This window comes from Nematostella vectensis, chromosome 9 (assembly GCF_932526225.1).
Source record: "Nematostella vectensis chromosome 9, jaNemVect1.1, whole genome shotgun sequence".
In the NCBI taxonomy this organism is placed as follows: Eukaryota; Metazoa; Cnidaria; class Anthozoa; order Actiniaria; family Edwardsiidae; genus Nematostella; species Nematostella vectensis.
Window position 1 is genome coordinate 11,328,511 of NC_064042.1, and position 17,666 is coordinate 11,346,176.

Below are 17,666 nucleotides of genomic sequence, written 5' to 3' on the forward strand. Positions count from 1 at the left end.
AACATTGAACTTTTAGCCAATGTAATTGACTGTTATTAAGAATATTTGGTAACTGTCACTGTAACTTATTATTTTCTCTTGCTTTTCTGATCGGTCTATGGCCCGTGAGGGCAATGGCTGACGTGCAGTCGCACGTGGGGTGTCGACCCATCATGTTGGTCTATACACTGCGGCCACTGGAATCCAGGCAAGTCTGTACTATTGTACATACGTTTTTTTTTCACGCTCACTCTTCACTTTTCTGTTATTGATTGATAATTTGTTAATGGTGTAAGTATGACGTCGTGAAATATCAAAGCTTGAAAAAGGTATCCAATGCCATGGATAACGAACATTGCCAAGCCAAAAACAATAATGAACAGAAATATTGCACCGATGGTGGTTGCAAGAACATTATCACAAAGCAAAAAAAGTGAATGAAGTCTCCAAACCGAACCTTCATTCGAAAGCTATCCACAATCCCCATAACGTACTCAGGTGATCTGAAATGTTTGGTAGGTACTCTCCCATTGATTATTGTCCTTTTATAGACTGTGAGTTTACACAAACTACACAGGTGACCTTCTTGATAAAGCATATGGTAAAATGGTAGATGGAAATAACCGCTAGACACATAATGGGTATCATGCAATCGGTAAGCTTTCATTTGATAACTTGATGCTGATGTAATGTATTGTTAATTTTTTTCTATTTCTTTTTTTTTCGAGAAACCTGATCTTTATTAAAGATATGAGAAGGTTTAAGCAGTCTCTAACGTGTACAGTACATCTGAAGCAGAGGTAACTTTATCGTTATTCAATTTTAACCATGGTACTGGGGAAAAAATTAACACTTAATGTTGCCATTATTCGTATACGTTTATTTGTATTTTTTGTATCCCCGTGTTTTTCTTTTCTATTATCTTTTTCAGAAATTAATAAGACAATTTACAGACATCAGATGGGTTGCAGATGCTTTCAGAGACGATACATACCATAATCTCACAAAGGTAAAACAGTCCAAGAAATGGTGTTTATAAAGAAATTTCGATTTGATGGACTCCGATTTGATAGATTCCGAGGATATCTTAGAATTAACCAATCAATTTGCAAACATTAATAACAACCCGTGCCGCCTCTATCATACTAACTAAATTTATCTCCTTGAAAATCTTGTTAGTATCCCTCCTTCCTACCAAACTATTTTTTTTAATCCTCATAGTTCCTTTGTTCCTTCCTCATTTACACTGAGTATTGCGTGGGTGATGACCAGTTCCAAGAGAAAGACAGATATCAATAATGGCTCTTTCTACTGAACAAGCGTCTGGATGCGGATACCTTTTCTGGCTGTGGACAAGTATCGTTGTACCTTGTATAATGCTCCAGCCCTCGGAGCTAGGATGCGTTGCACTCGGTCGGGGAGTACGTTTTCAGCGGGGCTATTGCCCTGCTGTTTTTTCGCACCGGGCAACGTATCAATATAAATGTATAAAGTTTAGTGCCATGTAATTAAGATACATAAAATATAATTTTTTTATGAGCTGCAGTGTTTGTTTATTGTTATGCTAATCTTATGACATGGATATTTATATCTTGTTCGGCGGGCATTATTAAAAAATAAAGAGAAACATCTACATGGATCTACAGGAATTATTTGACATTACTCACTTTTTCCCATTGTCACATTATTTCACTTGTCCCTACCCCCAATATCATTTTATGATAAACGATGGCTCCGCTTTTAGGCAGTGCCTAAATCCATATATTAACATTGTCACATTATTTCACTTGTTCCTACCCCCAATATCATTTTATGATAAACGATGGCTCCGCTTTTAGGCAGTGCCTAAATCTATATATTTCATTCATTTTTCAATTTTTAACCTTTTAGACGTCTTCATTCACAAACGTATCCATAAGTTTCTTTATTTTATTTTCAAGTAGTCGAAGTGGGTTCGCTGTGGAATGAGATACCGCTGCAACAGCTGAGACCACAGAACAAAATGGCGACTTCCTGTTGTTTCAATTTTTTGACATAGGAGTTCTAGAGATTTAAAGCAGTGAAACGTGACTAAGCGTGTTCAGAAGCAGACATGACTATCTATAATTTGTATATATTCGACCGAAATGGGACATGCCTCTTTTACGATGAGTGGAATCGAGTAAAAAACTCTGACATGTCAAGAGATGAGGTGAGCGAAGATGAAATCTCTTTAGACGATTACTGTCTAATTATCTGAAACTTGGAGCAACTATAGGTACAGGGCCAATTGGACTGCGCACCTTGATTTCTATAGAACAGAGCAATAAATACAATGGAAAATAAGTTTGGATGTGGCCCTGAATTCTATAGTTTTATAGCCTGAAACCTTAGGCCATGAAAATCAGTACGCTCTTTGCTGACGTGAGAAAAGAGGAATTCTCACCTTCATCTGCAGGCATCTCACGGAAAGAAAAAGCGTTTTTTTTTTCCGATGCAGGGTACAGACACAGGTATCCCGAATCTGAATAAAGGCCACTACAGAGTAGAGTCGCCTGCAGAGGAGGCTAAGGAATTCTATCCATTTGCTCTTGGTGGTGGTTAAAAGCGAAATATCAGTAGTTGACATGTTATGGTGATGATGATTTTATTGTAAAAACAATTGTGTTGGTAAATATGTGCTTGATAATAATCATGATGATGATTATGTGATGATAATAACAATCATATGGTGATGATGATAATAATATGATGATGATATTGATTTAAGGTTGGTGATGATGGAAGTAATGATGATAGTGATGATATTAGTGATGATGATGATGTTGATGATAATAGTATGGTGATGTTGATGATGTTGATAATATGATGACCTGTGAGAAAATTGCTTATTATTTTAAAAACTAGGAATTCAAGCTGATGTATGGGATGTTATATTCCATCAAGTCTTTTGTCTCAAGAATATCACCATCTGAATCGTATCCTTTCAAGTACTAGACATTAGTTCTAGTTCAGGCATGATTTGATTTTGGAAGGACTGCACAGGCGATATGTATCTAGATTTATGGGCACTTTTTTTACATAAGGCAAATTTAAATATACCTTCAAGGACACCAAAGCAACCATATATTAGCAAAAGTTTGCAGGTTTACAGGAGCTCCTTCATCTTTAAAGATATGTCCTTGATCCCAGAGCAACCCGAAGAAATCCCTACCAATATAGGCAGATCCAGTCTAGTATTCTTACTCATAACTACTCTTTTTTCTCTAGATCAGTTAGGATATGGAACCCGCTACCCTTTGAGGAAGTGGGTGCCCAATCTCTAGATTTTTTCAAATCTAGCGCCTTGCCAGCAATTCAATCCTTGCGGGTCCCTGGCTGTCTGCGACCTGTCGCCACCACCTAGACATTAGCGCAAGCAAGAATAGGTTAATTTATTCAAGTATTTAAATAGAAGTTTTGTATTCTTGTTTTCTTATTTAGTAGAACAGAATTGAATATGCCCCTTGACTGTTTCTAGTAAACAAGGATTTTTAAGTTACAAGACCAGCAAATACAAGCTTCATTTTTATGAGACTCCAACAGGCTTGAAGCTGATAATGAACACAGATATACACGCAAACAATATTAGAGAGACTCTAAATGACATCTATAGTAAGGTAGGGCTATATTCGACTTAACAGTACATGTGCCATCGCACCCAATAGCAGAGCTGACCAGGGCTTCCTTTTTACACAACCTCTATCCTTGTGAAACCTATAGTCAAACCCATGTGTAGCTGAAACTTTTAAACTTTCTTCTCCTCACCCAGTGCTCAAATTTTTTTTTATAACATTAGCTTTTTTTCTATGGTGAACTCATTAAATTATCAGCCCTCTGACCTCCCTGAGCTCTAACATATCTACTGGTCTGAAAGGGAAAAGACAGTTTCCCAGATTATGGGTGCCCACTTAAAGTCTTGTTTTTGCATTCAAATGGAATTATTTGTATAAAACATTTTGTATTCTGCGTACCAAATGCTCCAAGCTTCACTCATTCACTCCAAAGAAAATGGTTAAAGAACAACTGTCTTAGTGTTAACAGGTTTGGCTTGGAGCCTCTTAGTAATACCATAACTCTTTTTCTGCCAGATATATGTTGAATATGTTGTGAAGAACCCCATGTGCAAGTTGGATGAGCCAATTCAAAGTGAACTATTTAGATCAAAGCTGGATGCATTCATCAGAGGCCTTGTCTGCTTCAATTAGTTATTTGAATAATAAACATCCTCACAGAGCCCCAAGCATGTTTTTCAAGCATGTACACATGAAATACAAATGCATTGCCAGGATTTGCTGACAATAGACAACTTGCACTAAGAAATCATGCATACCTGTCAACTCTCCCGCATTAGGTTGGAGTCTCAAGATCCCCTTCTCCCGCTCTTTCGCGTTGAGCACTAAATCTCCCGCTTTTTAGGGATTTTTATCTAATTTATAGAAAGTCATCATTTTGCCTATGAGAATATTTGAAACAATAATTCCCTTGTGTAGCACAATTTATCTAACACCCTCATGAGATCTATAAGTGGATTTGTTTGCGAAAGCTAAACGGCAAATGCCTGCAAGGTTAAACCCACCCCACCCCCCCCCCCCAAAAAAAAATGAATAAACCCCTCTCCCAAAATAATTCTCAAGCCTTGAGATCTTCGGAGATTGACAGGTATGAATCATGTGACATTTTGAGTGGCAAACTCACGCCAAAATAAACAAAATGGAAGCGGCTCCAGTGGGTTTATTTGAAATTTACTGTTTCCCAGAGTTTCAGAAACAGTAATTTAGAAAAAAAAAAAGGTACCTATCGTTTAAGTTACCAACTTCAGCATTGATAGTTTGACATCTACCCTAGTTGTATTTGTTGGGTGGAAGTAAGGAGTGCTTTTGTTAATCTTTGGGAAATGCCTCAGTCAAAAGGGCAACTATAGTTTTAATAATTTTGCATTACATAATTAGTGATGGGGGACATAAAGGCAGGTGTGGCCACTAAATGAAATTATGTGATTCATAACAAATGCACAGGTTTTTTTAGAGGTTCATTTAACTTATGAAACAAACAACGGCTCTATCATGACAACCTTGACAGTCATAGATAGCCACTAGCTAATCTGAGGCAAAGAAACTCTTCAATGTGCATAAGAACACTTACAGTGCAACCATTAATAAACTGTGTTCACCTAAAAACATGAAACGTTTTTTATCTTCAAATCAGTTGACTGGTTGAATATCTCACTAGTGAGTGGTCACTGGTCTTTTATCGACAAATCAGTTGACTGGTTGAATATCTCACTAGTGAGTGGTCAACAAACATTCCATACCCATTTTTGGTGCCCATAGTTTCACTGGTCTTGCTTTTATTTGCATAGTTATAAATATTTGGTGAACCATGTCATTCTGCCATGTTTATTGGCTAACATTATTGAACATTGTCCATAATGGACATCATAGAGCAGAGTGCTCAGCTATAAACATGATATGGAAAACTGGGTCCAACGAGAGCCTTCCTCCCAATGTCCCCTCCCCTCACCCAAAAATGTAAGGATAATGGGCTTTTAGTACAGGGAGCTCAGGGTGCATTTAGGTTACCTTAGGATACCAAACAGCACTACAGACTGGAAATAAAAAGCGTAAAAACTCACACTGACAATGCAGAGACCACTGTGTATTTTATATAGTCACAAATTGATGTATAACAGAATAATCTCAAATCTTTACCTAAAAGACTGACTAGAATAAAAACAACACATTACAAATATTACACATGGACTATCCGTTCAAAAGACTTACTAATCCCCAACAAGCATCCCGAAGTATTTGGAAACTAAAATTATATTATATTACAAGGCTTAAATATTGGGTGGAGAGGAGATATAAATTAAATACAATTTTGGTTTATATTTCCAGCACCCAGATATTACATATGAATTCATGTTTACACTGACAAACTTCAGTACAAAATTAACACACAAAATGACATCCACTACTTTGGCCATTCTAAAATTCGGAAACAGGGTAAAAGTCAGTCATACTAAAAAGAATGCGGCTTCTACCGAGACGATTATTTCATTTGCTCTCGATGCATTCATACTAGTCCTGTCCAAAGTCCTGATGACAAACGTAATTCATTTTGACAGCAATCAGAGAAAATCCATAAATACAACAGACCTTACTGGTTTTCCAGCAAAGACAGGAATCGTATGTATGCGAGAGAAGGGTTAATTTATACAGAACTGAATGAAAATGTACAGTACTATGACTGCATGGCTAAAAATGACCCTACAATACTGATGCCCAAATCATCTAAGATAGAGAAATTTAACCTTGAGTTTTTGCAGTGTGTATCCTATTAAAGACAGTATTTACAGATCGCCTGTACAATATTGAGCTTTTGCTGCTTGGTCTCCCTCCATTCATGAATCAAGAGACTGGAGCAGAGACGGACGCCACAGCACCGTCTACAACTGACGGCGTACTACTGCTACTAGGTGTACCCTGGCCGCTTGTGCCACTACCACTAGACACCCGCTGCTGTGCATGAGGTGGTATTAAAATTGTGTTCAGCGCCGGCTTCACTGATAATTCTGCAGAATAATGGCAAAAAAGGCATCGCAGTTAGTGAGGGGAACAGTGGATCCAACATACAAGAAGGCGGAATGGTAGTTATAAATATTCCTCTGAAAATTCGCAGTAAGGAAGGGGTTTCTGAATAATATGTAGTAAAGTAGTAGGCTATGTATTATTTACATTTAACCTCAGGTTCATATGAAAAATTATGCCAATAAGGCTCAAGAAATATCCTTATAAGAGCCAAACCAGGGATTTCAAGAAATAAGTTCATTGTTATTCTATACCCCCTTATCCGCCCCTTCAATCCAACCTGATTTCTAGTGTAACTCAGAATCAGGGTGCTCACCTTGAGGAGTAAAATTAAAAAGAGGTGGCAGATCTCTTCCATTTGGCAATTTCGTGTTGGGGTCCCTGAGCTCGTCAAAGAAACAGTGCGCACATGATTCAATTGCGTTTAGTCTCCCTGACGGAGTGTACTCTAATAATCTACTGCACAGGTTTATGGACTCCGGAGGTGTCTTGGGTCTGAAAACCTGAAATTGGACAAAAAAAGTTATTGCAAAGATAAAAAAAAAAAAAAAAAAGAAAAAAAATTCCACACAGTTGAAGTGTCATTCTTGTCTGACACACAGGTACATTAATTCATTATTGACAGGGCTGCACACATAGGAGAAATTTTCTTTTTCTCAGCTTGAACGGAGTTACTTGATGTGCCAATTAGCCAATCATGTGATCTGAAACTGTTTTATTTGCCCTCAAAATCTTATTAGGTCAAGTCAAAAAGAATTTCCCCATGGCAAAGGGGCAATAATGTTTTACAGTACAGTAAGATCCTTCTCCAATTATATTTACTACCTAATGCCAGTTTTTCACAGGAATTGCAATTTAAACTGAAATTCATGTGATCATCTCAGTGGAAAAGATAACACAGGGTTCAAGTTACCACTGCATTACTATTTAGTGAAATTCTTGCAGTTCAAATCTCAAATGCGCTTTTTAGCCAATCAAAAGTGTTGACATATCACATATCTGTGTTGGAAAGCCACCAAAACAGAGCAAGTATTTGCAAGTATTTATCACTTTTTTACTCAAAATGCTAAGAGGATAGCCAATTTCTCTAATCCAGTCAAATATGTTGATCAAAGTCCTGTTTATTTAGTTTAATTTGATTGACTAAAAAAATGAAGTTTGACAAATTAGGCCTCTCTGGGTGGCTCAGTGGAAAGCAATGGTAATGGGATTCCAATGGGCAAGCACCATGCACCAGCCCAGGCTTACCTTATTCCAAGGGTGCGGTTTGATTTGAGGGAACTTGAACTCTGTATAATGGGGATTCATCTCCTTAATCTGCTCACGTGTAGGCGTGCCTAACACCTTGATTATCTCAACCAACTGATCCACCCCACTGTCACCGGGGAAGATAGGCTGTCCAAGGAGGAGTTCTGCTAAGACACAACCTGCTGACCAAACATCTGGAAAAAAAACAGTGTTCAATGGTTATATTAAAGCCAGTCGATCCCATTTGCGCGACACTTGGTTTTTAAGGCTATGAAAACCCCAAGCATGTGAATTTGAATCATGCAGAAATTTAATCCATCCTACAATAAAATCGACTCGATTATATTTCTACGATATCAAACAATGCATGGCTAGGCACAAGCAAACATTAAAACTTAACCAAACATCTGGAAAAAACAGTGTTGAATGGTTTTATGAAAGGCATGGCTAGACACAAGCAAATATTAAAATCAAATTCCAAGAAACACAAAAACACTTGCACAAACAGAAACACAGTTTCATTCTTTTTCCATTATGATTTGTGCGAGAGATCCAAGTGTTGACATGAAAATTTCAATTTATATAGGACAAAGGCATGAAGCTGACCTGATGTTTTATTTACTGGATAAAGGGCAGAACATAGATTTGCTTTTTCCATTATGATTTGTGCGAGAGATCCAAGTGTTGACATGAAAATTTCAATTTATAAAGGATAAGGGCTTGAAGCTGGCCTGTGTTTTATTTGAATAAAGGGCAGAACATAGATTTTCAACATAAATGCTTCAAAGCATCCAAACAATCATATGTCCAAACATCTGTAGTGTCATTTTAGTGTCATTTTTTATGGGTGTTTTAACATGTGCATCACATACAATGCTCGATAAACATGTTTATTTCTTGTCTATCTATGTTTCTTATTTATTGTGACACTATGTGATAACTTGAAAAGATGAACTGATTTGATTAACACATTTAGGTCTTTATAGCGGTACTATGTTATAACAAGTTTCACCTTAGAATTTAGGTGTATCCTCAGTCCATATAATTATAGATTACCCACTTTGAGGTTAATCAAATTACTCATGGGCAGCCACCCTTGGTTAAATGCCACAGCACATTTCAATTAAACACAATGGTCATTATCAACAATATAGTCAGTTTCTCAAAGCCAGTCATGGTGCAGCGGCAAAGAAAAATATAATGTTTTGACTGGTTTTGACCAGCTACTAAATAATAGCATTTTTTACCAATATCTGGAGAGTAATCTGTGGCGCCAAATATTAGTTCGGGGGCTCTATAGTATCTTGAGCAGATGTAGGACACATTGGGTTCTCCCTTCACTAGGACTTTAGCACTAAGGAGAGAAATAGTAAAAATGTCAATAACCATTAAGGAATATGTACCATAGACAGCCTCTGTCAATCACCACTTTGTGATCCTACCAAAGTACCAAGTTTAGAAAGCATCCAATTCTATCAGCTGATTTGAATTTCATAAATAAAGTATGAAATTTTGCTTTTGGGTAGTTATTTCAAGATTTTATATGTGCCTTCTTATATTTAATATAAACAATAACAAAGACGTGGATGACAAGGGCACTGCAACATATAAATATGTCCAAGACAGGGAAGAAAGAAGTCAATTTTCTATCTTGTTTATGTACTAGCTTCGAGTGGTTATACTAGCGCGTGAGGCACAACAGAGCAAGTCTCCAAATACAGTGTGAATATGTGTAGACTGTTAACAAGCAACATCCCTGAGGGTAGTCGCTGCTGAAGTTTATTGCATCCATAGTGGTTCTTTGACATCCCTGTGTTACAGGATAGTGAAAATCAGCTTCAAGGGCAGGACCTCTGTTTATGTGTCCCTATTCAGGAAGATCAGTTTCTCTGTTATGCAATAATTCTAGTACCTGCCAAAGTCACATAGCTTGAGTACTGCAGTTTCCGGATCCAGTAGGAGATTCTGTGGCTTAATGTCCCGATGACAGATCCCCAAACAGTGTATATATGTTAATGATCGGAACAACTGGTACATATACAACTGAAAGAAAAAGTGAACATGATAAGGTACTTATTTCTAACCAGGTTTACAGAAAAAAAAATTTGCTGTTATCCATGGGACATTAGGTGGATTTATTTTTGTATTCCGGAAGTCCAAATGTCGATAATCCATGAGCCATATTCAATGCAAATGCATGCACAGTTGATTGTTTCATCCCAATTGCATGCATTTGCATTGAATATGGCTCATGGGTAATACAACACTTGAACTTAGCCTGAAAATATGGAAAAGCAGGCTAAATTATTGATTTTTACCTGCCTCTGTGCCATGTTTAGTTGCCTCAATTTTCTAAATTTACTGGCAATCAAATTTCACTGGATTAACTTGGTAGATTTTGAAAACTGTGAAAGTTTTTTTTTTATGAAAAGGCTTTGTTCCTTTCTAGTCAAAGAGCCCATGTTGAAATAATTGTCAGCAGTTTTTGTGTAATCCCTCATCAGCTTGGAACCAGCACTGTTTTTTTAATCTCCATGTCAGAGGAAGGATTAAGAACCAACGATGAGATGCTGTCAAAACCCTATACACAAAATCCTACTCATGATTTTAAAATTCACAGAGAAGCCCATAACTAAACTAAAAGATACATGAAGCATATTCTATCAATATTTCATTTAGATAAGAAATCAAGTCACATTAAACAAAAAGGAAGTTTAAGCACATAGGTCTAGCTTGTACAACTACTCTAACTAGAACAACAAGACAAACAATAACAGCTTATGCCAAATTGAGGTAAGGATATACTGATTATTTTTGGGGGTGCAAAAAATATGCATAGTATTAACTTATTACCCACAGTTTACTAGAAAATTTCGGCAAAATATCTGTTACGGTATAGTACAGTACAGTCCTATGAACTTTTAGAGACAGGTCCGATAGGTAGTCCTATTCTGGTAGGTACTTCAATTCAGCACTTCAGAGTAGTTATACTCTTAAAAATAACTTAGAAACTAACAAATTCTAAGCCTTTTTTTTGCTACTTTGTTTGGTAATACAAGAATTCTAAGCACTGGCTAGCGAAATTAACCCAAGTGACATTTTCTGTTTTTAGATCTTACCTTTATATACAGCATGGGTATGGTCTGTTTGGCTTTGCTATAATGCCGCGCAACCCTGTAGACTGTCTCTGGGATGAAATCTAACACCAGGTTCAGGTAGATCTCCTCTTTCTGAAAAAAAGCATTAAATTATATGTTTAATTTGTACACAATAATCATCACTAAAAAAACTGAAAATCTAAATCATCACAAATATCAATTCTGAAAGGTTATAATGTCGTTCAAATCTAGGTAACGATGCACAAAACAGAGGTTTCTCTTAGTTTAACTCATTCTTACAAACATCTATATGTTTCTATATATATATATCTATATATATATATAGTTAGTTCAGGGTTCATGGCTTACTTACTAAAAATTAATAGCATATTATACACATGACTATGTATCATTCTCAATTGTAAAATCTGATGAAATGTAAGTTGTTTAATTTATGGCCTAATGTTAACTAACACTACCACAGGCTGAAATAGCTCAAGGTTAAGGTTGATGCTAAAACGCTCAGGAAACAGTAGGGCTGTCTATTTATAGCAGAGGTTATGTAAGCCTGTATAGGGTCATTTTTCTGTTCTGTTCAGGAACACATCATGAAATGTCAAAGACACCTCAGCATAATAGGTATACCTGTTGCTTTGTGATATTTAAATATTAAGTCCCCTTAAAAGGAAATTTTGATTCAATACGCCACAGGGCTTTGATTAAAAAGTCTAACATCTTGGGATGTCATTGAGAAAGTAATACATGGCTTAGATCAGTCCATCACCCATTTCTTAAACATGCAGTCTAAATTCAAAACATTTAAAGGATAGCACTTATTCATAAAAGGAAACTTAAGTAATAAATCACAATAAAATAAAGGAAAAAAAACTTGTTTGTAATCTTGTAAGGAAAGAATACAAAGCTAAGAGGCATGGCTTATCAGAAAAACAGCAGCTTAAGGAGGAGAAAGATTTCAAGAAAAAACCTCAATCCTTCACATGTATGTGTACAAAAGATGTTAACACTAACACAAGAAAAATGACACAAGAGTTTTCCGAGGAAACAGATTTCTTAGTGAACATAATCTGGTTTGTAAATAATTCATATTATTGTTTGGTGAATAAAACTTAGGGAAGTTTAAATTCTAGAATACAAAAAAACGTGTCTCCCGGCAATGGTTTAACGGTGCTAACAAGCAGACAGAAAATAATCTAATTCTCGCTAAAATACATTGGCTTTTTAATAGAATTCTGTGTACCGAAAATATTACCCACGTTAGCGACACGGTAAGCCTTCAATGGCGTCCTATCCTCGGCCAAAAGAAAACAAGGAACTGCAGTATAATCAAACCGGAATATAGAAAAATAACTAGATACACTTCTCGGCGATCGCAGAGAATTTATTTCACATATTTGTTACTTGGGGATGCCTTTTATTACCAAATCTAAAGATAACATTTATCGAGATTGCAAGATTTGTGAAAAATTTCGCTGCCTAAACGGCCAAAATCGACTGCCCCTCTCTACATCTAAACAGCCAGAACTATAAAAATAAGGTCTTGGGACATGCATCTCTGCCAGTAACCATAAAACCTTGAAATAAATATGGAGGATTTATGAGGACACTGGTCTAAAATCCCTGACAATGAGCAGTTTTTTCTCTATAAATGTAAACAACATTTCCTGAGAAATCGGTAGACATTTGGATTTATCCGAAAAGTCTATAATACAGAAGACCTTTGAGCTATTTTTGTAGGTTGGAGTGAAGTGGGTTGGACTAGGCCAGTTACACAAGGTTAAAGACGGGTAAAATAGGATTTCTAACACGAATATGGGGACGAAGACGGAAGCCGACAAAAATTCAAAAGAAAATTTCATGCTAATTAGATAGCTCGTAAAAACGACGCTCTCTCTAAAAGCGAAACCCAGTTATAACCAGAAAAACAGCTGAATTAGTTACACGAATAGCATTAAGTGACGATGGCCGATATATATGTTGTCATCTAACGTATTAAATGGTCAAATTTACCAAAGAAAAAAAACCGTTTCGTGATTTCAAACAATCCAACGACAGCATAAACATCGTTCAGCAGTTTCTTTTTGGCTGATGTCTTAGCTTGAACCTGGAAAATAATCCTAGTACCGTATTATTACATACCTTGTCACCACTTGAATAGAAAAACCATCGAAGCCGGACGATATTACAATGATCAAGTTTTCTCATTATTTGTAGCTCTCGGTTCTACAAGAAAATTACAATCGGTGAGAATGAAAGGCAATGGTGACTATGGCGTCAAGCAAGAAAAGGCCTGCTTCCAAAGCTTTTCTTTAGTTCTCACCTTGAACCGCTTGTCTTGTAGGACCTTTTTAATGGCTACAAGCTCCGTTGAATCACACATCCTTGCTTGGTACACAACACCAAATGATCCATTGCCAATGACCTTAGTATCCGTGTAACTTATTTCTTGAGTACGATCGGGTAATGAGCCTGTTGTTGCAACGACTGTCGTAATCTTGCTTCCGTCTTTATCCCCTGTTTGAACAAAGAAATCGGTCACAAAATACTCTGGGAGGGTTTCAGCATGAACCGTAGACTACCGTGTAACAGCTTAATGTGATCTCAAAGATGGGAAGGGGTCAAATACACGGATATATAAGGCAAAAAGTAAGGCAGTCTGGTAAAAGTAGATGCAATCATTTCACTTACGGCTGATTTTCATGCCGCAGAAATTTGGCGCGTTGTTTTTGTTGGTTTCGGCAAATGATGTTGTCCTCGGTCTATGCGAACTCATAATTCATTGGAGGCAGCTAGCAGATCTTTCCGATTTATCAACTCCGGTTACATCCTGGTCAAACGAGCTGTATTCATGATGATGGAGAGTTGCTTTCAAACCACCTTACACCCAACCAACTCCGGAATCAGTTTATCGCAAAGCTGGCCACAAAATTGCACGGTTCGCGGTTCATTGAGGGACAGATCTCCCAAAACAGCCTTCCTTAACAATGACCAGTAACCAAGTTTGAAGGATTTGCAGTAGAGAGATCGTTAAACCGTAATAAAGCGAGCTGTCGAAGGCAAATGACACTTGAAAATCACAATGGCGCTCGCTACCAGAGGCATGTGGCACCAGCGACCCCCAGCAAAGTTTGTCCAATTGTTAGCCAATAGCAACCATGACGAAACAGCCGAGACTTTGCCGACACCTCGCGACAACTTGCCGACGTAAGCCGAAGACCACCAGAGATTATCTTTAGGAAAAAATCTTGATCGTCGATTACCTTCACGGCATCGTCGGTGAGGACATTTAGTCGCCCGCGAACAGTACGTAAGCGGTCTTCATTGCCCTTGACTACGTAAAGATGGCGTCTTAGTTGGAAAAGCCCATTGTATTTCAAACCAATCAAAAACAGCATATTTTAAGCCACCAATATGCAAATGATCCAGGGGAAGCGGGTTTTTGGCCTTGAGGACAGAAAACGGCATCAATTTTGCTAAAATTCTCGAGAAAATCGACCTATAATGATGGCAATCGAATTCCCCCTCGATAAAAATATTACCCATTTAGCTAGGAATGGCTTCATTTTGCTGTCTTGTCGGAGTTTTCCAAGGAAATCTGAGGGTAACTGGTCGAAGTATTAGCTCTCATGAATGGAATCACGAGGTAAGTTCGTGTCGCGAATGATTATTAAACATTCTACGATCTTTTCCGTCTTGGCATGTTTTGTTGGTTGTGTATCGCATCGCCATTAGAGGCTTCACCTGTTTTTATTGATTGTGGCTTTCAAATTGGTTTAAGTTAGTCGCTTACTATCATAATGCTATGGTTTCAGAAAACCTCTACGATAACTCTAAGCAACTTAAATATTTTGCAAGCTTCTACAATAATTAGTATGAATATTATGTTTTCGTATTTCGTTTGCTAAAATAATGGAGTCTGCCTGATTCAACCGAAAGCTATAAGTACTTACTTAATTTATACAAATATATACAATGATATCGGCCTTTAATTCTAACTTCTAACTTCATTGCTTTTCTTTGCTTTTAAGATTACGCCGTTTCTTCTCAGGAATAACGTTCCTGTTAGCCGGTGCAACGATCACGTAGTGATCTTAGATGATGGCTTTAAGGCGATTTGTAGCCGGCTTTGTTTGGCTGTGCGTACGGTGCAGGGCCTGAAGCTCATGGTGGATTGATTCGCCTCCCTGCTCCCCGAAAAAGCCCAAAGGGAATCTCCAGCGCCTGATGAATTCCACGACGTGGTGCTCCAGCATGTTGAACTTGGAAGGGAAAGACTCATCAGGAACTGTTTCGCGGTAGTAACCACATAGTAGTTTGATATCTTGCTCTGTTGGCGAAAAATAAGTCAAAATAGGTTTGAATATTCAGGTTGTAGAATGGCACTATTTCAATTCGTATTTACCCAGAATTGATAACTGTTCTTGGGACATCGGGGTCGCAGAATTGTACTTGAAGTGGCAAACACTGAATAAGCTGAACAACTGTTGGAATTTTGCCTTGACAGTTCTTGCCTGGCCAAGTAGTTCTGGACACTCAGTCTGGCAGACCTCAATGACTCTGTGGCAAACCGCTTCGATATTCTTGGGCTTTGTGAACAAAATGTGGACAAAATCCAGTAACTAAACCACCTGTCGTAGCGAAACAAATACTTTAAGATATGTTGCTATTTCAACCAATTATTTCGTTTCTAACAAAGGATTAATTTAGATTTTTATAAATAAAAACCTACAGCCTAAGCTTTCCAAGGGCAAACCAAGGTAGGCGGAGGTCAGCTTTCATGGCCAAGGCCTCTCCCTCTGGATTCTGCAAGATGAGTTCCTTGCCAAGGGCTTTCTTTAGAACTGCCTCGCGCTCCTTCTTCTCCTTTTGTCGCAGGTGATGGATAACCAGGGTGTCCATCTCCCCACCCGCGCTTAGCCTCCCACCGACCTTCTGTAAATGAGAGACCCTTCTTCTCAAATGCCGGACAGAAACCTCGTCATTTGGCTTTTGGGAATTTGGCGTGTGTTTTAACACCAATGACTGTGGATCAAAAACAGTAATTAGCTTATTTTGACAAGAAGAAATGGTCAAATTGAATGTTTTTTTTTCGGGGGGGGGGGGGGTATTTACCTTTCCGTGGCATGGTAGTGAGACGGTTTTGTCAGCTGAGCGCTTTGAAAGTTCTCGCACCACTGCAGTCCCCAGTTCGGCAACCTCCCTATTCATTTTCCCATCTCTCGGGTCTTTTAGGGCCTCGCTGATTGTCTGGGATGGCTGCTGTTGGGCGACGTTTGGGGGGGGGGGGGGGGGGGGGGGGCGCTGCCTTCGCTTGGTCGACATTCATGTTCCCCACAATGCTGATATTGTACTTCCTTACATCATCCTTTGCACTTGTATATTTGACTTTCTATCAGACCAAGTAGCGTACGGTTGAACTTTTTTATGTCGTCCCCGGAACTGAGGATTGTTTTACACACCGGGCATGAAGAGTTAACGGCAAGGGCTTGTGTAAGGCACGCGCCACAAGCATTATGCGTAAAGATTGTCTCGACCGGTTTGTCCAATAGCTCGCTGCAAATTGGACAATAGAAGTCGTCTTTTCGGACTTCGTTCAACTCGAACCGTTCTGAAAAATTATCAATCCGTCGACTTGCAATCTCTTTTGTCACATCGGCTATTTGATCTTGTAACGCCGCAACAGAGTCTACAAAGGAGATCCGTCGCTGCGCTTTTCTTGTGTTTCCACCACCTCGCTTTGACTTTTTTGGTCTTCCTCCTTTTCTTGCAAACTCTTCTTTTTCGCAAGTACTGCAAGTGTCAGTGTGTTTTTCCCAAAAAAACGACCTCGCGAGTGTTGATGCGATACGACCGAAAACACTCACGACAGAACTTCGATGGGTGAATCGTCTGATCGTCCTTTTCAATACTCAAATTGTAGGTTTCAGCAAGAAATACTACGTGGTCCTTGCAATTATAACTAGTTTCGAACCGGTCTTTGTATTTCTTGAGGCGATTTCCACAAACTCTGCAATTTTTTTCAAGATTTTGTAGGTGAATACTGTTAATGCGTTCACCTTCCGAGGTCGCGCCGGCCATGAACTCCAAATATTAAGTAAGTTCAGAAATCAGTCAAAAAGCATTCGCGATACCGTATGAGTGTAGAAATGAGAACTGTAAAGGGGGGAGATTGCATTGAATGCAGTGGTTGCGATATAAAAACTCAGGCAAGATCATAGTCTGAACATGAAGTCATTTATTTTGCGCAATTTGTTTCCGCCATTAATTGCCTTAGCACTGTAAAGTAAACTCTTCTTATTGTTACAGTATTCATGGCACTGCCGCTTATAGCACCTTATCTGTGAGGTAATTTCCTAAATATTCTAAAAATGCTCATTGCGCACACTTGTCTTTCAACACTAGCTGGTACGCATCACGTTTTTTACTTCCAAGTATCGAGGAAGCGTGCGCCCAGCGCCGCGCGTTAGTCATTAACAGAGTTAATAACCACGACTTCCGGTCTGTTATTAAAAGCGCGGTCGCTCAGCTAAATGTCCTCTTAGCGGTTGTTTGAAATAGCCGTGCCTTATTTCCTGATGAGTAAAACTATTTGTGATTCCTCAAATACCTGTTGCATTTTTACAGATATTTACATAGTTTTTTTACAGGTCGCAAAACGGACACCAAAGGGATCCGAGCCCTATCAAAACTTCTTCTGTAAAGCTCATCAATT

The 17,666-nt window shown here is 38.3% G+C and overlaps 2 protein-coding genes and 2 long non-coding RNA genes across 4 annotated transcripts; 2 read left to right on the forward strand and 2 right to left on the reverse strand.

The window, feature by feature from the left end:
- The first annotated feature begins 1,942 nt into the window (after nt 1–1,942).
- On the forward strand, nt 1,943–5,050 carry LOC5507793 (trafficking protein particle complex subunit 1). The gene is made up of 4 exons (XM_001628363.3): nt 1,943–2,170; nt 2,866–2,936; nt 3,479–3,617; nt 4,089–5,050. Exons 1-4 carry the CDS (start codon nt 2,072–2,074, stop codon nt 4,203–4,205), a joined length of 426 nt encoding a protein of 141 aa, XP_001628413.1. The 5' UTR covers nt 1,943–2,071; the 3' UTR covers nt 4,206–5,050.
- Nucleotides 5,051–5,640: 590 nt separating this feature from the next.
- Nucleotides 5,641–14,066, reverse strand: LOC5507789 (glycogen synthase kinase-3 beta). Its single transcript, XM_001628384.3, has 9 exons — nt 13,643–14,066; nt 13,275–13,468; nt 13,094–13,177; nt 10,958–11,068; nt 9,751–9,881; nt 9,086–9,192; nt 7,839–8,032; nt 6,907–7,093; nt 5,641–6,574 (listed from the first exon to the last, which is right to left on the reverse strand). The coding sequence occupies exons 1-9, from the start codon at nt 13,725–13,727 to the stop codon at nt 6,411–6,413; spliced, it is 1,257 nt and encodes a 418-aa protein (XP_001628434.1). The 5' UTR covers nt 13,728–14,066; the 3' UTR covers nt 5,641–6,410.
- Nucleotides 14,067–14,222: 156 nt separating this feature from the next.
- LOC125572192 lies at nt 14,223–15,690 on the forward strand. The gene is made up of 2 exons (XR_007313674.1): nt 14,223–14,597; nt 14,983–15,690. It is a non-coding gene; the product is annotated as an uncharacterized LOC125572192 (long non-coding RNA).
- Nucleotides 14,686–16,241, reverse strand: LOC125572193. The gene is made up of 2 exons (XR_007313675.1): nt 16,067–16,241; nt 14,686–15,976 (listed from the first exon to the last, which is right to left on the reverse strand). It is a non-coding gene; the product is annotated as an uncharacterized LOC125572193 (long non-coding RNA).
- Between the last annotated feature and the right edge of the window lie 1,425 nt (nt 16,242–17,666).

Excerpts from the sequence above, each read along its gene's own strand:
- LOC5507793 (XM_001628363.3), top strand. The coding sequence starts at position 2,072 with ATGACTATCTATAATTTGTATATATTCGACCGAAATGGGACATGCCTC. Across the intron at positions 2,171-2,865 it reads CTGACATGTCAAGAGATGAG|GAATTCAAGCTGATGTATGG; the intron begins GTGAGCGAAGAT and ends TTTAAAAACTAG. Across the intron at positions 2,937-3,478 it reads AGAATATCACCATCTGAATC|TAAACAAGGATTTTTAAGTT; the intron begins GTATCCTTTCAA and ends GACTGTTTCTAG.
- LOC5507789 (XM_001628384.3), bottom strand. The coding sequence starts at position 13,727 with ATGAGTTCGCATAGACCGAGGACAACATCATTTGCCGAAACCAACAAA. Across the intron at positions 8,033-9,085 it reads AGATTACTCTCCAGATATTG|ATGTTTGGTCAGCAGGTTGT; the intron begins GTAAAAAATGCT and ends TTTTTTTTCCAG. Across the intron at positions 6,575-6,906 it reads TTTTAATTTTACTCCTCAAG|AATTATCAGTGAAGCCGGCG; the intron begins GTGAGCACCCTG and ends ATTATTCTGCAG.